The sequence below is a fragment of the Colletotrichum gloeosporioides genome (genome assembly GCF_011800055.1).
Source record: "Colletotrichum gloeosporioides strain Lc1 chromosome Unknown consensus_37, whole genome shotgun sequence".
In the NCBI taxonomy this organism is placed as follows: domain Eukaryota; kingdom Fungi; phylum Ascomycota; class Sordariomycetes; order Glomerellales; family Glomerellaceae; genus Colletotrichum; species Colletotrichum gloeosporioides.
Window position 1 is genome coordinate 503,855 of NW_025544682.1, and position 22,608 is coordinate 526,462.

The 22,608-nt window shown below is 54.1% G+C and overlaps 8 protein-coding genes across 8 annotated transcripts; 4 read left to right on the forward strand and 4 right to left on the reverse strand.

Moving 5' to 3' along the window:
• Positions 1–41: 41 nt before the first annotated feature.
• GCG54_00004451 (DNA replication regulator SLD2) lies at positions 42–1,473 on the forward strand (the record flags this gene model as incomplete). The annotated part of the gene is made up of 2 exons (XM_045404500.1): positions 42–183; positions 233–1,473. 2 exons carry the CDS (start codon positions 42–44, stop codon positions 1,471–1,473), a joined length of 1,383 nt encoding a protein of 460 aa, XP_045265284.1.
• A 150-nt stretch (positions 1,474–1,623) lies between these two features.
• Positions 1,624–4,965, reverse strand: GCG54_00004452 (Thiol-specific monooxygenase; the record flags this gene model as incomplete). The annotated part of the gene is made up of 4 exons (XM_045404501.1): positions 1,624–2,730; positions 3,150–3,899; positions 3,947–4,514; positions 4,832–4,965. The coding sequence occupies 4 exons, from the start codon at positions 4,963–4,965 to the stop codon at positions 1,624–1,626; spliced, it is 2,559 nt and encodes an 852-aa protein (XP_045265285.1).
• A 727-nt stretch (positions 4,966–5,692) lies between these two features.
• On the forward strand, positions 5,693–7,481 carry GCG54_00004453 (putative uncharacterized transporter; the record flags this gene model as incomplete). Its single annotated transcript, XM_045404502.1, has 7 exons — positions 5,693–5,808; positions 5,863–6,061; positions 6,123–6,432; positions 6,489–6,795; positions 6,842–7,153; positions 7,202–7,273; positions 7,325–7,481. 7 exons carry the CDS (start codon positions 5,693–5,695, stop codon positions 7,479–7,481), a joined length of 1,473 nt encoding a protein of 490 aa, XP_045265286.1.
• Positions 7,482–7,685: 204 nt separating this feature from the next.
• GCG54_00004454 (Repressible alkaline phosphatase) lies at positions 7,686–9,370 on the reverse strand (the record flags this gene model as incomplete). The annotated part of the gene is made up of 5 exons (XM_045404503.1): positions 7,686–8,470; positions 8,527–8,811; positions 8,859–8,975; positions 9,026–9,170; positions 9,206–9,370. 5 exons carry the CDS (start codon positions 9,368–9,370, stop codon positions 7,686–7,688), a joined length of 1,497 nt encoding a protein of 498 aa, XP_045265287.1.
• Positions 9,371–11,429: 2,059 nt separating this feature from the next.
• On the forward strand, positions 11,430–13,178 carry GCG54_00004455 (uncharacterized protein; the record flags this gene model as incomplete). The annotated part of the gene is made up of 3 exons (XM_045404504.1): positions 11,430–11,521; positions 11,570–11,632; positions 11,681–13,178. 3 exons carry the CDS (start codon positions 11,430–11,432, stop codon positions 13,176–13,178), a joined length of 1,653 nt encoding a protein of 550 aa, XP_045265288.1.
• Positions 13,179–13,594: 416 nt separating this feature from the next.
• On the reverse strand, positions 13,595–17,219 carry GCG54_00004456 (DNA (cytosine-5)-methyltransferase 3; the record flags this gene model as incomplete). The annotated part of the gene is made up of 3 exons (XM_045404505.1): positions 13,595–15,486; positions 15,987–17,162; positions 17,213–17,219. The coding sequence occupies 3 exons, from the start codon at positions 17,217–17,219 to the stop codon at positions 13,595–13,597; spliced, it is 3,075 nt and encodes a 1,024-aa protein (XP_045265289.1).
• An 811-nt stretch (positions 17,220–18,030) lies between these two features.
• On the reverse strand, positions 18,031–19,269 carry GCG54_00004457 (MIOREX complex component 10; the record flags this gene model as incomplete). Its single annotated transcript, XM_045404506.1, has 1 exon — positions 18,031–19,269. The coding sequence occupies one exon, from the start codon at positions 19,267–19,269 to the stop codon at positions 18,031–18,033; it is 1,239 nt and encodes a 412-aa protein (XP_045265290.1).
• A 269-nt stretch (positions 19,270–19,538) lies between these two features.
• Positions 19,539–22,420, forward strand: GCG54_00004458 (uncharacterized protein; the record flags this gene model as incomplete). The annotated part of the gene is made up of 2 exons (XM_045404507.1): positions 19,539–19,619; positions 19,667–22,420. The coding sequence occupies 2 exons, from the start codon at positions 19,539–19,541 to the stop codon at positions 22,418–22,420; spliced, it is 2,835 nt and encodes a 944-aa protein (XP_045265291.1).
• Between the last annotated feature and the right edge of the window lie 188 nt (positions 22,421–22,608).

A 22,608-nucleotide genomic window follows, 5' to 3' on the forward strand; every position in this document is an offset into this window, starting at 1 on the left:
CTTCAATGACGTATACGGCCGGCTGCTAGCATTGCTTCGACATGGACGACCAGACAAAGGCAGATTACGAGTCGCAATCCCAAAAACTACGCGCTGAACTCAAGAGCTGGGAAACCTCGTGGGCCAAGTCCCATGACGGCAAGAAGCCGGGAAGAGACGATATCAAGCGCAATGCTGACATCGGTATGGTTCAGGAGAGCGAAAAAAGGTTCACATACTGATGATTGAGCAGCACAAAAATATAAGCAATACAACAAAGTACGCGACATCCTATCTGGAAAGGTTGCACCGCCCACAAAAGAAGAGCCGAAAGCAAAGAGAAAGGAGAACACTGCTCCTGTAACGACTCCGTCCAAACGACACAAACATGCCGAAACCCCCTCGAAAAGAAGATCGATACCCGATAGCGCGAACCTCAACAGCACTCCCTCGATTTCAAAGACCTTGTTCAGCCCTGTTGCTCCGAGATCAATCGGCCCAACGCCGCAGCGTGATGGTCGGGTTCTCGGACTGTTTGACCTCATGGTCGAACGAGAACTCGGCACACCGTCGAGGAAGAACGGGTCTCTCAATACAACTGCCGACTCGAGACCGATGACGACGCCGAGAAAGCGTGCCACGCCCATGGACGAAGAGAAACTCGGGCGAACCCCAATGTCAACAAGCAAGAGACAGATGTTGGATAGTTTCATGACGCCGCTCAAAAACAAGGAAGGGGCCCAGGTGGTAGATGCAAAGACACCGACAACAGTTTCGAAGCTTCAGTTTAGCACGCCGTCTTTTCTCAAGAGACACACCCAACCACCTCCCGCCGAAAGCACCGACTTCGCCGCCCCACCGCTGCGTTTACCCCGGAAACCCATGGTGCGCGGCCTCAGTGCCATTGTGGCCAGTCTTAGGAAAGTCGAGGAGGAGCAGCTTGACGATGATTTGGAGGCTCTGCGAGAAGCTGAAGGTGCAGAGCCGCAGTCCAAGGCTCCCCCGAAACCAAAAGAAGACTTGCTTGCTGCGGATAGTCAGGTGCATCTGCCGCTGGGCGGCTTTGACGATGAGGGGATGTACGATAGTGTCGATGAGGAGCAGGTGGGCCGGGACGGGAAGCCTTTGAAGATATTCAAGAAGAAGGGCCAGAAGCGTACGACCAGACGCGTCAATATGAAGCCGATTCAAGTCAAGAGACCGTCGGCTCCTGTTGAGGGCCGCGATGAGGACGACGAGATCGTCCCGGAAACGCAGGCTCATGGAGCTGACGAAGATTTCGATGAGCTTGGCGACGGGGGATCGGGCTCAGACTTTGAAGAAGCAGCTCCCAAAGCTAGCAGCGCGAAGAAAACGGAAAAGGTGGGAACGGTCAAGAAGGCTGTCAGGAAGGTGAACGAAATGGCCCACACCAACTTCCGAAGATTAAAGTTGAAAAACCATGGCGCAAAAGGAGGACCGGGATACAACAGCAGGTTCAGAAGACGGCGCTGATTTGGTCACACATGCATGGCACGGCGTTATGGCAAGCGATACCGCAGTCATTGGTATTAATGAGGTAATGCCCAATATACAACTTTATCATGGCTCATACGCAATTTGCCTCCCCTGGGTATAACAAACATGAACAGCCCTTGTCCCTCTTCATCCAAGTACACGACTTCTCAGGCGAGACAGGAGGACAAAAAGGTAGAACGTCGCAAAGTCACAGCTGATCGATACCATGAACCATGACAGACCGGCCGAGAAAACGACGCGATTCACGAGGAAGCGGTCTTCATCGGGCATGTCTGCGGGTATCTCGCCATCCTTCTCAGTCAGCCAGTCGTTCTCGCTCCAGGTGTCTTCATCCCGTTCAACTGGGCAGAGTTCCAGCTCCATGAACCTGGTAATCAGGTCTTGCCCACGATCAATCCGTTGCTGTATGCGGGTTAGACAGTGCTGCCGCCGCTCATCTTTGACAACTGGCATGATTCCTTCCCCCTTTCGAACGACCGGAGGCACAGAGAACTCAATATTTTGTCGATATCCTTGCGTCCTGTTCTCGATCTCGGCCAGCAGCCACACTACCGCCATGTGGTCTTTGAACAGCGCCCACATCCAGCACACGGCCATGGCGATTTGTAGCAACATGTTCCTGACCACCTCAGGCGTTTCAAGCCCGTGGAACTGCGCACCGCAACAGTTCTTCAGGGCTTGCTGTCGGTTGAGAATCTCACGGTAAGTCCGGGGGCGCGGCGGCATGGCTCTGTAAAGGTGAGGGTTCCATTTTCTCGCCCTCGCTTCCAGCAGGTTCTCGGTATGCCACCTCTCGTCCCAAAAGGATCTCCAGAAATCAGCGAAGGTCTCGGCGATCGTCTGGGAGAACGGGAAAGCCTGAAACAGCCTGGCTTTCCAGAAAGACGACCAGTCTGTCGCCAGAACAACGTGGAGGAAGAAACCAGCCACGTCGCTGGCGAGAAAGTCGGGCATCAGGCGCGGTGGATGAAGAATACCCATGATGTCGAACTCCTTGATGCGACGACCCAGCCGTGAGGCCGCTGGGAGCCTCGACGGCTTCGGGGGTGGTGTCGTGCTCATAATCTGGATTTTGGCAGTGCACTCTTGAGACTCGCTCACTCCATCCCTGCCCTGCCGCGACAGAAGCGCGGGAATTGTGCCTTTTTGATGGCCACCATTACTCACGCACCGTAAGCCACGGGACGTCTCGAAACAAAAACAAGCCAAAACGCGCTGACCGCGAGAGATGTGCTGGCACGTCTCCATAAGCGCCAATTATTGTTCTCGGAGAAGTCCCGACCTGGGTGTTTAAGCGGATGCTAAGGCGTCTGATGTAAGACGGCACCCACATGTAAGCACTGCCCAGCGCAAACGAGCCTCTAATGTTTTAATTGATCCAGCAAGAGCCGGCCGTCCGGGTAAGACATGGCAGGATTAGCTGATCTTCAGCCCTTTGGAACCTCTTGACCTAATCGGGTATGCACACACGCCTCTTTGATGCGTTCGGTCCGCGTTGGCGGTATCAGGTGTCGTCGCTCTCACAACAACTCCTTTGTAAGTTATAATTGTTGTTGATGATTCTTAACCTTGGGCTGACGCTGGAACTATTTACGGTTGCAAAACTTGGAATTCGTCTACGCCACTTCTTGCGGGGTTTCTATCGCGGTTACGAAGGGGGTCTTTTCTGCCACGAGCGCTTCGCTTGTCGCGCCAAGCCCACCTGCTTGCAAAAGTTCTTCCTGAGCCTTCGCATTCAGTCTCACCCACATTTTCCTCCTCAATTCCAACCCGTCGAGGAATACCTGGAACCATGAGGGGTCAAACGGCGGCAACCGTCTTCCGACGCTATTCTCGGGCTCGCCCGCCAGCGCCCGCAGAGTCTCAAAGTACTCCTCGAAGTGCGGGTGCACCAGTGGAAACTTGTCACCCATTTCCGCAACGCGATCGGCCTCCCACTTGGCCTGCTCTTCCGCCGGTGGCAGTCTCGCCCTGCCGGAAAGCACGCGCGCCGCCAGGACGGCTTGCCACTCAAAAATTTTGAACGTCAGGCCCGCTGCCACGGCGCCGATGAACAGGAGCGTCGGGTCGCGGTGGTAGATGACGTGCTGGTAAAGCCCCGTCACGCGGTTGTTACGAACCTCGACGGATGGCAGGAAGGGCAGCGTCCAGGTGAAGCCCGTCGCGAAGATGATGCTGTCGACGTCTGAGACCGACGTGCCGTCTATGAAATGCACCGTCCGGCCCTCGATGCGTGAGATTGTGGCCTGTCGGGATATCTTGGGGTGGTAAAAGGCGCCGTCGCCAAAATAGAGATTGGCCTTGCGCCCGTTCACGACGGAGTAGATGGGGAGTTTTGCTGTGTTGATGAGGTCAACTGAAATGTCGGCTCCTGAGACGGAGGCGCCGACAACCACGACGCGCTGAGCATGTCAGCTACGGTTTGCACATCGATGACAGAGCGACGAACCTTTCCACGGAAATCTTCTCTTCCGCGGTAGTGTTTGCTGTGGATGACACTGCCTGGGCGAGCTCTCTCAAACTCCTCGAGGCCTTCAATCTTGGGGACGTAGGGGACCCAGTAGTGTCCCGTCGCAACGACAACCGCGTCGAACCATTCAACCCACCACTCGTCCGTGTCTTTGCCCTCCTTTCTTAGGACAACCTTCCACTCATCGCCCACCCTCTCGGCAAGCTCAACGGTGGTGTTATAAGACACAAAGCCCTCATACTCGTTGACAATGCGCCGGACGTAATCTCTCATGACGGTCCAGTGACGAAATGGCGTTGAAGGGCCGTGCAGGGCGATTGAGTTGGGTGTCCGCTCATCTGAGATGGGAGCGTCCGAGAAGGACATGGGGATTGCGTCGACATTGGTCTCTAGGTACGGGTATATGCCGGACTCGGTGAAGCGCGGGGCCTTCTGTTTCGGGGTCTGCGCCGGAAGAGACTCCGGGATCGGGCTGGGTCTGTCTGCGGTGCGGTCGGCGAGGGAGGGGAAGTCGGTGAGGTGAGGCGGCGGTTCCTCGTCGCCAATCCTGCGGGTGTCAGTGCATGCGTGCCGACATCATGGCCCGTCCCGTCCATCCAGTCTGGTTCATCCCATTCTGCCGGTCTCATCTCATCTCGCAGAGATGATCCAATCATGTTTATGCTACAATGAACGATGCCAAATAGTTCAAGCGACATACCCATCCGGGTTCTCGTTTCGAGCATCTTGCACCCCGGTCTTTGCTTAGGGTCTCCAACCATCAACATCAAGATGTTCTCGAAGCGACTTGATTTGAGCGCAGCTGACCCACAGCGCGACACACAAAGTCCCGGAGCCGGAGGTTCAATGATAGAAAATACTCACCAGCATCCGCCGCTCGCCTCCCGGCGCTCAAACACACGAATGATGTCGAAAGCCTTCTCCTTTGCTAGCGCATCAATGGCAATGGCCCCCGCCGGCCCCGCGCCGATGACTCCGACTCTCTTGATTGCGCCCATGGCATACGCACGCGACTAGACAGAACACAAGAGAGAATGAAGGACAGAGAGGAGAAACAAGATCTCGGCAAGTCTAGCCAGACAGATAAGCGCGCCTAAACCTCGCCGCGCGCATGCAGTGCGAGTCTGGGTGCTCTTTTTAAAATGTCCCCCGACAGCGTGGGTTCGGCCCAAGGGACCAGGGAGCAGGGGTCCCACTGTTGAAGACAGCCGCGACCGCCCAATCATGCCGCCGCAAACCGCCTGACGGGGCAGTCTTACAGGGATACAGGGGGCCGAAGCTATGGCGCCATGTGTGGGCAGAAGGTGCTTCTCCGTGCGATTGATCATCTTAGCGTCCGATGGCGTTATCCCGCGATGCGCAGACGCAAACGCTGTCGCAAACCAAACCCCATCAAAGGACCGGAGGGCTCGACGGAGGTCGCTCCGAGGCGGGGTCCCGTCTTCGGAGGGGAAGACCCGACCCGGGTGGGTAAGGTGAGATCGGAGCGGGACGGCCATCAAGGTTCGCAAAGTCGCCAACATTTAGGTCTTGGACCCTGGAATCCGTAGTTTGCGATAAGCTGAAAGATGGGGGAGTTGACGCAGATGGCAGGGATGACATGGGCAATGACTGGGATCGTGGTAATCTGGGAGAGAACCTGGATGGCCGGCTTGTAGGATATGAACAAAATGCGTTCCCTCAGCTGTTTCTACCATCGCCACGAACGTCCACAAGCTAGAAAAAATGGACTCGAAGACGGATGAGGCGATGGTGTGTGACACACCAACCGATCAGTCGGTGGTGGCCGCCGACGACAAGGTGGAATGGGATGCCAGCCAGGAGCAGAGAGCGAAGAGGAAGTAAGTAGCAATAATGATCTTTTCAAGAAACACTGAGTTGACTTTGGCTTCTAGGATCGATATGACTGTCCTCCCCCTTCTGGTCCTCGGACTTCTCATGTTCCAACTCGACCGCATGAACCTCGCAAGCGCTCTCACTGCCGGATTCGCCAACAATATCGACGTGAGCCAGGACACCATTAACTTGGGAAACCAGCTCATGTTCATGGGCACTGTCGTTCTAGAAATACCATGCAATTTGCTGCTGCAACGGGTGAGTCGGACTGCCTTCTGCAATGCTAATGCCTGGCGACTAATCACGCCTCCGCCCTCAGTTCGGTCCACGAAAATGGATCTCTCTTCAGGTGTTGCTCTTCGGCCTTGTCGGAACTCTCCAAGTCCTCGTCAAGAATCGCGCCGGCTTCCTCGCCATCCGCCTGATGCTCGGCTTCACGGAGGCGGGCTACATCCCGGCATCGATTTTTACGCTTTCAACATGGTATACGAAGCGAGAGCTGGCCAAACGCGTTGCCATATTCATGTTTGGTCAATTCGGTGGTAACGGCTTGAGCCCCCTGCTGGCATCGGGCATCCTAAAAATGGAGGGTCATCTTGGCTTGAAGGGTTGGCAGTGGCTTTTTTTGTGTAAGAGCCCTTTGACCCTGCGGGATTGGGGGCATACTAACAGAATGGTGCTTTAGTGGAGGGTCTTTTTACTCTTGCGGTGGCTTTGATGTTCATCTTCCTCCTCCCCGGCTCGCCCGACACCCCGAAACCGATAGGAAGCCCGGGCCTAGTGCGATTCTCGAGAAACCACCAGGATATCCTCCAGAAGCGCCTTGAGATTGACGATCCGGTAAAGAGACATGGTACCCAGGGTCTTGAAATCCCCTGGGCTCTGGTTTGGAAGACTGTCAGCCACTACAGGCGGTGGCCGCATTACGTGTCCACGTTTTGCGCATTCTCGACATGGTCACCATTGACGACGTATACTCCTTCAATCATCATGTGCGTACTATATCTCGCAAGAAAGAACTTTTCTAACTCGCAGCAGGGCCCTCGGCTTCGATCGGATCAGCGCCAACGCACTGGCAGCGGTCGGTGCCACTCTTGCCATGGCGGTCGTCTTTGCATTCGCAACAATGAGCGACAGAACGAACAAACGAGGAGGGACCGTCTTGACGGCGCACGTATGCTATTTGACCATCTTGGTGGTTGCCCGCAGTGTTCATCCGCATGTTGGAAAATGGTCCAGATGGGGACTGTGGACGGCCATCAACGCCTTTTCGGTTTCCTACCATCCGGCGCATAACACCTGGGTGCAGGTGAACTGCCGCGAGGCAGGGGAGCGGAGCATTGCTATTGCGTAAGTCGTGATATGCTACTTATGGATGATGATGCTGACGAAAACTAGGATGTGGGTGATGTCCGCCATCAGTGGTCTGATGGTCGGTTCTCAATATTTTAGAGCGAACGATATTCCTTTGTAAGAGCCCGAACACCAAAGAAAGTTCAACATCATCTGACAGGTGAATAGCTACGATAGGGGACTTCTTACGATGATCATCATGGTTTCGGTCGGAATGGCGTTTGCGCTGTTGCAGGAGTTGGTGTACTTCGTGCACAACCGGCGAGTAGCTCAAGGGAAGCACAAGTCTAAGGATGGTTCGGAGCCGTACGTGTACATTTACTAGACGTTGCACATGGTTAGAAGTTATGACGCAGATGACGTGTTAGGCAATGAAGGCGTTAGTAGGCTTCGGCGAAGGGATTAGTACCTGGCGTAGAATATGGCAAAAGGCTGCAGTAGCAGGCATAGATATTATGGCAATGACCAAAACTATTATCCAGAATGGAGATTCGGAATGTACAGGTTCTCCTTCATCCATATACAAACATCAGTGACTATGATCGTGACGGTCAATGTGCCCATCAAAACGCTTACGCAGCTTGGATTTGACTTGGGTCCAGCCAGTGCCGTTGGCCCGGAGTAGGGTTGTGATCTCGTTCATGTCGATGTCAAGGACCTTCTCGATATACCTGGGCAGCTGGGTGTTATCCCAATTACCAGCCATGTCGGCCCTGATTGCGCGACCGTTATCGCCGGCACCATAGCCGTACAGAGTGACATCCGTAGCCGTATGTCCGCCCGTGGACCAGTGAACACCAGACCTGCTAGAGAGCAGCCGTCCAAGATCAGAACTCAGATCGCTCGATTCGAGGAGAGTATTGATCTCGGCATCTTTGGCATCGGCAAGACCATACTCGGGCAAGATCTCGCTGATGAGGAAAGACTTCTTGTCAGAGCCGGTGTATGCTTCCCAAAGCTTCATGAGAGCTTGAGTGGAGGCGTTAACATTGGCCATGGGAAGAGGGTTAGAGCCGTTTAGCGTAAGACCACCACACTCGTGGTCCGCGGCCGACATGAGCATCGTGTCGGGGTGCGTGTCGATCCATTCCCGGACGAAGCCCATAACCTCGTTGTAGTGCACGGTGTCGAAGAGGTGGGCGGCGGGGTCGTTGGCGTGGCCGGCATGATCGATACGGGAGGCTTCGATCATCAGGAAGTATCCCACGTCTTGAGAACCTTGTGCGAGGGAGTTGAGAGCGGTCTCGACCATTTCGAGAAGAGAGGGCTCTTTCTCGGGTTGACGAGATCTGTCAATCTCGTACATCATGTGGTCTGGAAATGTCAGCCTCGTCAGGAGCCACGTCAGGAGCCACGTCAGGTGATCCTACCATCGTTGAACAGGCCAATGTAGGGGATGCCGATGTCGCCAAGACCCTTGTTTAGAGCATCAAAAGCAGGACGATCCTGCATGATGTGGTATCCGTTCTCCTTGGCGAACCCAAAAAGATCGATTTCATCTTCGCGGCAGGAGGTCGAGTCTGATTGCGGCTTAAAGAAGCATCGACCTCCTCCAAGCAGAACATCGACGGCCGGGCCGAGCGGGTGATTGTACCCTATTTCATGCTCCGCAATCTTTTCGTAGGAGCCCCGATTGGCAACATGAGCGGCATAGCCTGATTTGTTTAGTCTCGAACTTCGCCCCAAGAATGGGAGAACAGACTTGCGGGGGTGGCATGGGTGATGGTGCTTGTAACGACCAAGCCGGTCTTCATGCCCGCGAACTTGGCAGCCTCAAGGATGGATCCAACGGGCTTGCCGTCAGGATCGACGCCGATGGCTGGTTGTTGTCAGGCTCTGCCCTTCGACGATGATTATGATTCAACCCACCAGAGTTGTAAGTCTTCACGCCACAGGCAAAAGCAGTCCCGGAGGCTGCAGAGTCTGTAATCAAGTTATCGCTAGATTGGGTGCGGACATTCCCAATCACCTCAATGATGTCGTCAGTGGGAGAATTCGTGATGATGGGTTCGCCCTTACCAGCTTGTCTGCTGCCAGTTGTATGCTTACTGGAGCTCCCTCGTTCTGGCCGTTCTGCATCAAGGAAACGTAGTCTCTAGCCATGGTTTGAGATGCCGGCCCATATCCATCGGGAACGATGTAGATGAAGTTCTTCACATCCACGGCAAATGCGGCATTTGCCAGCGCGAAAAGAGAAAGCGGAGGTGTACGCATCTTGACAATTGACCAGTGAATGTGCAATTTGGAAAGATGCAGAGTGCGAAGAAATTTCTCGCGACAAGGAGGGGAAACGAGGACCTCGGGGTGGTCGCCAGAACCAATTTCCTCTCAAGGTGATGGCTAAATGATTCGGCCATATATGTACTCGACTCTGAACATCTTGGCTTCATTTCATGCAATGCAACGCACATCAATATTTCGACCGAATGCAGTCCGCCAGCGATGCAGGCTCTCTTGGCATGACGGATCACATTCAATGGTGGCAGATGATTTGAGTGTGAGGACGCACTAGTCTTCTACCACCACTGTGAGGAATTTCCAAGACGTCGGTAACGGAATTGAGGCCGGCCTTTGCTGAATGTCTCGCAGAAAGATGACAATGGATTGTCCCGTCACCTGTTGCAGATCATCAGCGATGCACTTCGGGATGCCAAGCCGCTTCCTAGCGGAGGTGAGGCTTGGCGGATGGAGAAATGATGGACTAGCCCCCAATGGACGCCACCCAATGTGCAACGTGCCCACGGGAGCGTTGGCAAGGAAGCATATTTCGACGTCCTTGATGGTGTTTCCCCCTCGCTTGGGCCTTGGCTGGGTGGTCAAGAGGGGAAGGTGGCACGACTGCTGCAGCTGCTGCAGAGGCCACGTGCCTTGGCCAATCATACTCTGACAAGACATTGGAAGGTGAGAGATTTCTCATATTGCGGCAATGAGTTATTCTGCTGGTTTTGATGAAGTTGGGTCCGGTCGGGGCGCTGAAATCGGACTTGCGTTAGGCTCAAGGTCGCTAACCCAAAGGATCTGACAGTGCCGACAGTGACGGCCGAGACGCCGCTGCAGTGCTCAAGAAATTTCTTCACGGCGTCTAGGCAAAGCGCCGATGGGTCAACACTGGCACCAAATGCGCTCATTTCGCCGTGCTCAAGCGGATGGACGTGTGGGTGAGTACCTAGCAGCAATAAACGCATATGCTTCAACGGACAGGTGTCCCAGTGTCGTGCGTAGCGCCGATCCACATGCTGATTTCGGCCAGGACCTGTTGTGTAATTGGCCAGCCCGTGTATTTCAGCGGCTCTTCGCCCGCCAACAGGCATTGCGTCCCAGTCAGAGTAAGGTAAGATAGAAAGAAGGTCGACGCTCATTCAAGTTTTCTCTAGCAGGCTCGCATCAATTGTACGAGTGTCTGTCGACAATTTGATCTGAACAGGAGCATGCAGACATGTGGTGCTCTTCTCTTTATGGCACCCAGATGGACTGGGCTCCGTCAACCCCCCTGGCCGCCTGTCCCGTGTGGTGCAAGCGCTGTGGCATTCATTGGCTCGCAGCTCTCGGGAACGCAGCAGGGATCGGGGCTGCCAATAATAACTTCCCGCGCGTCTGCAGTCGACCCGACAAGAAACACAGTCCCATTTCTCCCCAAGAACACTTCGTTTTTTCTTCTCGTATTTGCCAGAGGCGCTTAACCAAACACGCTTTTCGAAGTCGCAATGACGGCACCTCATCTGCAGCTCAACCCTGGCCACCAGATCGAGAGCAGCGCGACGGATTGGACGAAAATCCCCCAAGCTGCTGGGGCTCATTAAAACTGCTCCATTCGCCTTGCCAATTCGCGATGGTCTGTTTCGAATGGCTTCACAGCCCGGCTGCTCGAATGGGCCACGACAGGCCCAGAAGTCTGGGCCCCGGAGAGGCTGTTTGCTGTCCATGCCAGTCATACAAGACGGGGCTGCCCCTCGCCTCAAACCAGTGTTCGAGACTCCGTCATCAGCCTTCTTCGAGTACCCTCTAGTCATATTGACGCCTGCCCTTCGCTCTTTTCCTTCTGTCCTTACTCACTTTCCTTGTGTTTTGTCTTTCATTCTTTCTCCACGTCCTCTCCTGCTTTGTTGTCTCGCATTCTGTTTCTGATCTGCGCTGATCATCATCTTTATTCTTCCGCAAGGCCCCTCTCTCTTTTGTCCAGCGCGGTGCATCCCATTGTGGATATCATTTACTCATAATACCTCTTCTCGACGAAGAGACATACCCACTGGTCGACTTTCACTCAATCCCCACAATGCTTTCCAGTATTCGCATAGCAGACGTCTTGCTCCTCCTCCTGTTATCTCAGACTACGCAGGCTGGTCCGGTAAGACGTGCTGAGAGACTGTCAGTACATACAGCATAATCGTCGAACTTCACTAACATCAGTCGCAGTTTCGGAAGGGGCTGGAACTCTACCACCTCAGTCAGTGTCGCCTCTAGTACACCAGAGTCAACGTACGTCCCCAAAATCTCCTTCGACGATCCTTACTCACACGAACGCAGACATCTTTCCACCTCTGCCGCTGCAGTAACGGCAAAGGAGGAGGATGATGGATCTACACCAAGTCCTGTCTTTAGCACCATCGACGACACGAAAAGCACACCGGCTGCCACACGAGGCCCCTCAACGACAGCTGTACGGTCGTCGAGCACAGCAGTCTTCCTCCCTCCTCCTCTGAGCACGATATCAGTACCGTCAAAAACATTAGGCGGTGCTTCCACGACCACTGAAGCCACTCTGCCTCCCATGTTTAGCTCTGTCACTCTGCCTCCGTATCCTACAACAGGCCTCCGAAACGGGTCGGCCCTCCTGCCAGCAAGCAGTCTGACTGAAACCCCTACCGGGCCGGCCACGACGGCCGCCGGTCAAGAGAGCGCCTCGCGAGGATCTCCCAATGGGATGCAGTCGTCTTTGTCCTTTGCGTTCCCTGTCCCTGGCGAGACGAAAACGACCACCGTCCAGCCTGTCGCATCATCAACTTCTCTCGTGCTCAGCACCACCGCAAAGGCTGAAGCTTCATCTACGCCCGCCCCCACCTCCCAAGATATCCCGGCTTCATCGACAACGCCACTGCAGACCATACACCCATCATCGACAACTCTCAAGGTCACAGGCTCCCCCAACGTCGGCGTCCCCACCATCGAGACCTCGCTTCCCGCCGCCACATCGACTATCTCCCCAGAGGTCGCAGCCAGAAACCTCGCCAACGCCAAGTCTTTCAATGCTCTCTTCGCCACCCTCACCGAGCAGTCCTCTTGTAGCAACGGCCAAGTCGCCTGCGTCAAAGGCAACATCGGGAAATGTGGCTCCGACGGCGCCTTCGACATCGTGAGCTGCGGTAATGACCAGTCATGCTTCGCCCTACCTATGAACACAACGGAGGGCGTCGTCGTCGGCTGCTACAACCCTACCGTCGCGAGCAATATTCTCGGAGAGGCTGTTTCTGCCCCGGGATCCTCTGCAAGTGGCGCAGTATCAGAGGTCACAATGACTGTTACGCCAGTCGTCACCGCCACGTCCACAATCCAGGTGACTCCGCCGAGCAGCCCAGAGACCACAAGCCCAGCGGTCCCAATTGCCACCGCCACGTCTACGGTCCTTGTCGCCCCGCCTGAGGAGACTTCCTCGCCGGGCTTCACCACGACCGTCGTCGTTACGAGGACGGTTGAGCCCGACCCAGCACCAACTAACACAGAACGAGAGAGCACGACGACTGCAGAGGAGCCAACGACACTTTCGACCTCCACCCGTCGTCGCACACGCAGCTCAACATCCGTAAAGACATCTGCACCACCTGCGACCACCACTGTCACCGTCACCGGCACACTGACATTTGACCCGATCCCATCCACCGTCCCGACGGTCCTCCCGACGGCGCCCGCGGCGAAGGACAGCCCCGATGCTTTTGGGTTCGTCATAACAGTCACGGAGAAGGAGACCGTGACGGCAACGGTCACAGTGAAGGAGACGGAGACAGTTACCGTCACAAAGAGCCAGTGAGAGAGCTGAGCCCATTCGAGAACGAACTAGAAAGAAACATTATTAATATCCTGTGCTTTGTATCTCTTGTCAACTACGTAATCTAGGTTGGGAAAATAGCGTTGTTTTTAGACAGTATATCGCAATCAATTCAAAACATGTCACAGACGAGAAGGATCACACAAGAAGCAAGCGTGGTGAAGTGTTTATCTATGCTATGCAACTGGTTTTCGTTGCTTCTGGCATCTCGTACGCAATGCAGATCCATGAAAGCCTCTCTATATGCCGCTCTAGTGCAATTCCGCCTGCGCTCTGCGTTCCTCTGTAGGTTCTCCAATCGGGTATCTCGAATCAGAAAATCATCTCCCTAAGCCTGTCTGTCCAGATGCTTTGTCCTTCTCTAGCCCAAAACGCCATTCATAGCCCTTTGCTGCGTATCACTCGCCGTTTGCACTGGTCTTAGCCATCTTGGTCACAAACAACTGCACTTCCAAAGTGCTCTCGAGGGGCCGCTTCGGTGGACGGGAAGAGTCCAGAGCATCGGCACCAGCACTAGGGGTACTCCTAGAACTTGGCCCAGGCGGTGTGTTCAGTTGTGCGATATCCATGTCGTTAAGTATCGGCTGTTGGCCCGGCGTAGGGTCAGCCTCATCCCCATCGACCAGAGAGCCGAGCCAGGCTTCTCGAAAAGACAATCCCAAAGCCAGAGACACCTCTCTCGCGACACTGTTTCCGACTACTCTCCACTGATCTTTCGGTTGTCCCAGAATTACTTCGTGGTCCAAGAACCCTTGGGCGCGCCGAGCTTCCATGACCGTCAAAATCCGATTCTGATTCCAGTGCAGAATCCTACCGATTCGAGCGTCTGCCGGAGAAGGTACTGTTGTCACCGTTTGCATGACTTGTTGGGGGAAACACCTGCTCCACGCACGCGAAGACGCCTGTGTGACCCTCAAGCCCGCAGCAGGAAAAAGATTTCTCTCTGCCTTCGTCATGATCCCGCGACCCTTGTTCCAAGTGGTTGTGAAGTTCATGCCATAGGGGTGGGTTGGTATGGCGCTCAGTTGGTTCCGGAGATACTTTGTGTAACCATGTGCAAGACGGTGGTCTGGGAAGGGAATGCAGATATCAACCTTGGCATCGATGATATCAGGTAGATCCGCAGTTGCGTCTGCGGCTCCAACAAACTTGAATGGTGTGGGCATCACCAGCCGCTCGCCCATCGGCTCGTCGTTAGGCAACTTGCCAAGGGTTTTGGAACGAAAGACTGGCTGATAGTGCGAATGCGAATGAAGAGGTAGTTCCGGGAGTTTGTGGCCCGGAGCTGCAAAGCATAGGAACACACGACTTCGGCTCTGTGGCGAGCCGTAGGACCATGCGTCTAATAAGAAGAAGTGCGTCTGATACCCAAGCCCAACCAAGGCACAGATCAGTTGGCAGAACACGTCTTCGTTCTTTTCCCGGCGTGGTTGCACGATCTCCAGGACGTTCTCCAGTAAGCCGTATCTAGGTCGGTAGGTATCGATAAAAGAAGCAAAAGCGGCAACAAGTGACTGGTTCTTGCGTTGCTCAGGGGTAGCCTTGTCGACGGTGAGGCGAGAGAAGCCGGGACATGGGCTACCAGCAGATACGAAATCCACTGTACCAATCTTCGGAACTTTATCGCTGAACTTGCCTTCTAACGCAAGTCGCTGCAGATCGTCAATAGAACCAGCGAAAGGATGTACCTCGCCCAGGGCATTTGCCATGTACGTGTGCATAGCACGTACGTTGATGTCGTTTGCCCACTTCATCTCGATAGCCCCTCCTTCCTCGAGGCCGCGTCCAAAATTGCCGCCTCCGCAAAAGAGGTCGACGCCTCGAAGCTTATGCATAGGCCTCGAGGGGTCGAATCCTTGTCTCAGGGTCGGGGGGCCATCAGTCAGAGGAGAGATCTGGCCTAAGGGATCCAATCTGTGCGTGATGAAAAACGCGTTGGCTGTACCGTTCCGGTCGTAGGGAGGCAATAATGGCTCGTCGTGTCTGAAGAAACGCACAAGACACCTGCCGTAGATGCGATCAGCATCGATCGAAGTCGTCTCGTTGCTGTAGACAAGCTCGTTCCGGGGTGCATTCGTGTTAGGTTCCAGTTGGCTTCTACGAAACAGACGTCTAAGAACGACCATGTTCTCCTCGTCAGGACCTGAGACTAGCTCATAAGGCTCAGCTAGGTCGTCATGATTCTCAGGACTGATGAGAAGACTATCGCCGACTTTATGGGCGAAAGCCTCAGTTTGGTGGTTGCAACGCAGGTGGCTCTGCTGAAAGTAACCCATCGGTGTGTCGTCGGCTTAGTGAGGTATGTTTGCCGGCAGAAAAACTCCGCATTCGTGTCTGCAGCGCCTCCCCAGTGAATATCATGGATAGAGAGAACCTCGCTCTCTTTGATCTTAGGAAATCCATCCCCACATGAACAGTGGTCTGAGAGAAACAGCTCATTATTCCAAGGATACTTCATAGAACCACATAGGGTATCCACGGGTCTGTATAGCCAAATGACATCGAAACACCGCTTGTTGTCCCTCAACTTGTGGACTTTCTGGACCAATCCAAACCACCGGTCTACATCATCAAACCCAGCAGCAACCTCTCTGGCCCAGTGAGAGCCAGCGTCATCGTCCCTTGTCGTAGAAATGACATCGCCAACACAAACCTCTCTGGTAACTTTCTCGTGGGCTCGGTGGGCAGCTGTGTGGGGGCTAGGCGACGACTCCAACTTATAAGCACTTGTAAGATTGCAGCGCAACTTCTCGGCTCGGGGGCTCGGGACCATAGCCTCCATCATCATACCACACGGCAGATGATTGAAGAGCTGATATGTATAAGGTGTGACGATAGTCTTATCGATCTGGGCTGCTTTGCCTGGTGCTGGGGAGGACGCGCCGCTGGTTGGGGTTGATGGTGTCTTCTTTGAAGTGTCTGGGTAGGCGGTGTAGTCGCGAATCTCTTTCCACATGTAGATGGATTTGGTCTTATGCCAATCGAGAAGGCCATATACCTCCTTGTAGATAAAGTCCAGGTTAGCCACAATTGCTGTGCGGAAGTCGTTCCCTGGTAGCTGTTGTCGCCAGTGAGTGAATGCCTCAGAAGCGCCGTGATGCTTTGAAAGCCATGCACTGAAATCAGATCGGAACTCTCTGAACAACACGCGACGTCCAGCATCTACCGCAGCAGAGAGGTAGTCGGCGACATGCTTGGCAAGATCTGCTACCCACATGAAACCCATATGAAATCTTCTGTACTCTGGCGAAGGGTTTTTTAGACGGTAGTAAACGTCCTCCTTGCCTCGATCAGCAGCCTTGGTATTCATCTTTGACCGAATCCATATCTCCCGACCAACGGTGCTCTCAGACAGGCCATAGTTTCCGATGGGTAGCTCTTCGAAGGGGACTTGGCGCACAAAGTACCGAGCATCGCCAATTGACAAGACGCCGTCCACGTACATGACTGTACAGCCAGGTTTGATTGAGAGGTGTTGGAGTGGTCGCATCTCTGCTGGATATCGCATCTTCTCGTAGGCTTCGGTGAGCCCACCCATATACGGTTCGGTATATACGGTGAATTGGTCGAGTTCAAAGTCTACGAAGTCGTCCCCTCCTTCACTTGTTCGCCGATGCTCCTCTAGCAACTTTTGGACGGCCGTGAACTCCCGATCAACCGGAGCAGGGAGCTCCTGGCCCTGGTAAAGGTACCGCGGCGAGATAAGAGTGCTTGGCGGGAGGTCGATGGAGATGTTTGTGACCGGCTGAAAATCTGGCGGCAGGAAGACGGTCTGCGTGTCCCTATGAGACTCTTGCAGCACAGGCGCGTCATCCAACGGGTTAGCGACAGCCGTGTTCTTTAAGACTTGCAGGATCTCGCGGTTCTCGATCTTAGCGAGATCATCGGCGGCTTCCCAGTCTTGGCCTTCATCGTAATCCGCACCCAACAGGTTACCAAGCTCGTCCTCGTAGTCTTCAATGGGACCTGCATTAGGTGAGAAACTGCCCAAGACATGATGAAAGGAAGGGGCTGACCTGGCATGGTGACTGCTCATTCTTACCATTCGGTAAGCGTTGCTCAGAAAGTAAGCGCAACACGCGCACGCGGCAGGCGCTGGCGCTGGCGCGTTGTGTGCTGTAGACGTTGTGAAAATGTGCGGGGAATTGTGTTCGTTAGCGGGATGAGACTCGGGCATGCGTTGGTTTTGTGAGCGGTTGGGTCCAGGCGCGCCTCAAAGAGTCAAAGCTGTCGGCGCCCTGTTGACGATACGAAGTTGAGGGTGAGGTGAGAAGTGAATGTTTTAAAAACAGGGAGGATCGGGCAAAGGGAAAAGACCCGATCTCGCCTGCTCTGGTGCAGATGCCTTGTGCAAGTGCGGTGGCCCGGAAAGACAAGAAGAAAAAAAGCTGAAGCCCAATTGTTGCACAACAACTTGACTCGTCGAAGTTAATGTGCTTTTTGTTTGGTATGCGTAGACTGCCTGTGTTGACATTGAAGAATAATTGCGGAGAAGACGGCCAATCCCGCCTTGCGATTGACAGATTTGGCAAGCGCGACCCTGCTGTGGAGTTTGCGCAGCGTTCCTGCAGCAGGATTGGCCAATAAGATAAGGCCTGCTCACCCGCTGTGCTGCAGTAACTCTACCGGCTAGGCTGGCCTAAGGTACCTACGTAGTAGGTAAGGTAGTAGGTAAGACACAGGTCTAGAGCCGAGGTGGTGATGCAAAATCAAGTTGTTGTGGGTTGTGACCGATATCCGGCCATGCAACGTATGTTTAATAGAAATAGAGATTGGCATGGGAGTTCAGCCAAAAATCGATTGAGTTGGGTATCTTTGGTTCATATATCCTTCCTTACTTCTTCCCGGCGTTCTCTTGTGCCTGCTCCTCCTCCTTCCATTCCAACACAATCCGCCTCAGCTCAAAGATGACTTCTACTGCAATGAGGATGATGATGATCCACTCCAGTCTTGTGCTGTGCTGCTCACTGGACATCTCTCGTAGCACGCTCGCAATCTCCTGTGCATAGTCCATCTTCTGGTTCAACGTTCGAATCCGCACATTTACGTCAAGCGCTCGTCCGACCTGCTCGTAGTACCCTTCTAGACCTAGTTCAGCACGGCTGTCCCAGAAGATGTCCGGGAGGGAGTCTGTCAGCTCCGAGTAGTGGTTGAGCCGCGCGCGCAGACTCAACAACTCGCCCGTCTTCTGCAAGATGAATTTTCTACCAAGAGGTAGCCCAGAGCCCTTTGACAGCAGCGACGGGATTTTCCTGGTACTCTCAAAGTATGCCGTCAAGGCTGTTTCGAGAACAGCCAGCTTGGTGCTCCTCGCTAACCCAGAAGAGAAGGCAATCTTGGCCAGCGTCGTGTCCAGTCTATCGCCATCCCTCTCTTCAAGCTTCGTCCCAAGTACCACAATGTCACCCTTCATGCCGCTCGTTTCCCTCGACGAGTCGGCAACATACTCCAGGTCCTCAACCTCCCGCAGAGCCGGCTTTAACGGCGTTTCCGCCGCGCCGAGCAATTGTTTAGTGACGACATCAGGAGGCAGCGCCCAGGTCACGATCGTTCCAGAAGGGAATACAAAGATGTCGCCTCCATTTACACCGCGGGCATGTACAACCTCGCTTGCCTCGAATCCGCTGTGGTCTGGGTCGATATCGAACCCATGCGCCCGTAATGTATCTAGCACCAACCCCATATCGAAAGACTCGGATACGCAGACGGCGCTGATCAGGGTCGAGGCAGATGATTCGACGGACTCTCCAGATAGGGCGCCACCACTGCGTTGCGCTGGCCGTTGAGCGATGATGGCCACCCGACGTAGAGAGTTCTTTGCGCCGGCAGAACGAACGCCTTTGCGCTTCGGAGGCGTGGGCAGTGATAATTCTCCATTTTCAGGTTTCGGCTGCCTCGGAGACGGTTCGCCAGTGCTCTGGGAAAGGTAGACGTTGGAAGTAAAAAAGTTGCGCTTTCGAGGTTGGCTTGTTGAAGTCGTTAGGTGGAAGTATCGCTGCGGGCGGGGCGTGAAACGTGCGGTGTGGAAGCCACGGTTGAGGTACGAAGCTATGGTGAGATGGCATGGCCGCATTTTGAGACTTTTGACGCCATTGAACGGGCTTTTCAACACCCAAGACACACAATGATCGGTCGTGGCTTGGGAGAGGACAGTCCTCAAAGTCAGAGCTGCCGTTAACTGCCGATGCGGGTGGTTATCTTATCAGCACGTGATCACAAAAGTTCGTCCCGCGGCGACGCAGCGACATATCGGCATCAACAACCTCTTTCGGCCTACTTGCCAACCAGGCTCACTGCATCTCAATCGTGGGATTTCTCAAGCCTGTCAGCGAAGATGGGGCAATGCGGCTGCCTCCCATCTCAAGATCATACCCTTTTGTCCTGACGAAGGGCCGATGGTCATCGGTTCCTACCTGGCGAGCTGTGGGTGTTCCCAAGAAGCTTCCCCTGCCATAGCTAACAAGACTTAGCACCTCTGCCGACGCCATGACTTCCGATCCAGCCAGACCGCCGCCGTCAGCCAAGTTCCCCAAACTGAGCGTATAATACAACAAGGCGATCACCACCAACGCTCATTAGAGTCGCTCTACAAGCCCATCGTTGCCGGCGAGCGCTCATTTTCCCAAGAACTGCTCCTCGCCGGCGCCCTCGAACTGTACCGTAACCCGAACCAAACCCTGTCCGACGCACAACTAGCCGACCTTCTCCTTCTGGCCTCTTTAAGGCAATCTTCGCTCAGCATCATCACGGCCCAGCTAGTCCTGCGACAAATTCCCAAACTTGACCCGCGCATCCATGCCCGCTTGTACAGCCCCGACTGGGAGGCTATGTCCAAGCTCGTGGAACGTAGGGGGTATGTCGTTGGAGAAGTCACACACTGGACAAAAATACTCGTAGTCGAAGATGCGGACGAGAGAGTACGAGACTTTCTGGCCAAGGAGCATCACAAACCGCTGTTTGTTCTTTTCTACCTGCTCAGCAGTAGGCCGTATTTCTCGGATCGAGAGTCCCTCTGGGGGCTTTTGGAGTACTGCAAAGAATGGTACTCCGGAAAACAGCAGAAAAGCCCTGGCACACCAGACTCTCACGAGCTGGGAATGCATTTTGCCCTGTTCTGTATCTTGCTTCAGAAGCTAGGCTATCACGCGGCCAGGCTCCAGCCCGACATTCTACCCGAAATAGCTAATTTAGCAGTATCCTACATCAGTAGTCTTCCATTGACAAAATCACGCACAAGGCAGGTGCGCCAGGATAAGACCTACAATATGCAGTGTCGCGTTTTCAATGCCGCCTTACAAGCTGTCTCCGAGCCCGCAGCGGAAAAGCCATACGACCGCGCGACTTGCAACTGGAAAGCCATCACAGCATTGTTGTCTCTGTCTTCCGGCCTGCCACGGCCTTTGATCATTGAGCGCCAGAGCTACCGGGCAATCCGGCAAATCCTGCTCATGCTACCAAAGACCGTCACCGAACGGGACACGGCCAGTGCCCTTGCCAGCTCGTGGCCTCCCTATCGAATCTTGCGAGATGGCATGGAAGAAAAGGCCAACGCTGAGGACTATTTGAGCAGAGTCGTCAAGGCCGGCATGATGATGCAAGAAGCCGGCTACGCCAAACAACCAGTAGACAACGTCACCGATATCCTAGGTGGCAGAGCCCCAGATGGTTCGCCTACCGTCCAGACCAGAGCCAATTACCCTCGCCGTATCCACTACGATCAAGCAGCTTGGGCAGCACTTATTCGGACCACTCGGAACTCGCAGGAGGCATGGGCTATATTCAAGAACCCTCCAGAGGCCAACATGGAACCCAACTGGCAAGTATACTGGGAGCTGATTGTCAAGATCGCCGCCAAGCCAGCTGATCTGGATCACAACAACCTGCCAGGTGACGGCCGAGAAGTTTCTCCGTTCGACGACAGGAACCTTACCGATTTCGAAAAAGCTAGAGTACGCCCGCCCACTATACGTGCTCTGACGCACGAGATGTTCAAGATGGGCATTGTCATCAAAGGCAAAAAACTAGCTTTTCTCATTAGGACAGCAGAAACCATTCCCCATGCGATGGATTACATCGATTACAGCGGTATATCCGGCGGTTTCAAAAGGGATATCCGACGATGCATGGAGACTCTCACGGACCTTCCACCATCTCTGCTGAGCACGCCTCCTCTGGACATTCTCCATGCGTGTATTGAATTGCTCTGTAAACTGCAGCCAAATCGCACGCAAGGCCAGACCAAGTTATATCCGAAACACTTTCTCCGCATACGGTATGCGTTCCGCCTCGCTCAGCAAGGATGGATCTCGACAAAGCACAGCAGCAGAGCGCCCTGGGAGTCGATATTAGTTGCCCTTGCGCGACCCAATATCATGCTCAGTGCCGTCAAGACCAAAACGAACGGCTTAGAGGTGCTTCTGTTGGCTACAGAGGTCATGGAGAGGGCGGAATCTCACAGCGGTTTGAGCTTGTTAATGTTCCATTCGTATGCTCGAGCGATGCTCAAGGCTGCGTGCTCGGGGCTATTGCCTCTGAGGAACAGTCGCAGAGAGAATAACCGCGAGAGCCAAAACTTCTTGTCATTGTATAGTCTCCACAGCACTCCCGCCAAGGCACCGAAACTCGTCTCCAACAAAGACCGCCAGTGTTGGAAGACGGCTCTGTCTCCCATCTTCCAAGAACGAAGCTGCAATACAGCTGATACACCATACGAGGTTATGTGCGACGCAACGAGGAAACTTAAGAGCGCATGGAGGGCACTCTCGACCACTGGTCCAATTGCCAAGCCAAAGGTGAACCGGCTCGTCACAGCGTCTCACATCAACAACTATATGCGCACGCTAGCCTTTGTCGGCGACTACGAAGAGATGCTGTTGCTCCTTCAATGGGTAACCAACGAGTGGTTGCCCGCGGTGACGACGGCGTTAGGCGGTCTGTCACTTGCCGATATGGAGCGTCTGGAAAGGGCAGTACGAGCGTTCCGGGCGTTCGCCGAGCCCATGCTAGGCAATGAGGTTGTAAAGCCTATGCACCAGGAGATGGCCCATAACAGGGCACTGCACTGGCCTTCTGATGAGGAGGTGGAGGATTATATTGCAAGCGATAAGTGGGGTGATCATCAAAACTTGAAAGCAGTGATTGATATGGTCAAAAGGTTGGAGGAACAGGAAGTCTCTGTATCTGTATCATCACCTGCAAATGAATTTGGGAAGACGGAACCGTAGACCTGGATAGATACCCCGTAAAATATGTCAAATATTCTAATTAACACATGGACCAGGTGATGATGAAGGAAGCCGACAACGGCGACGACAGTAGCGATGTCGAAGACAAAGGAGACGCGTTAAAAAGCCGGCGGGCGGGATAAGCACAAACAAGAAGAATGTATTCTGGTTCCCTAGGACCTCGACGG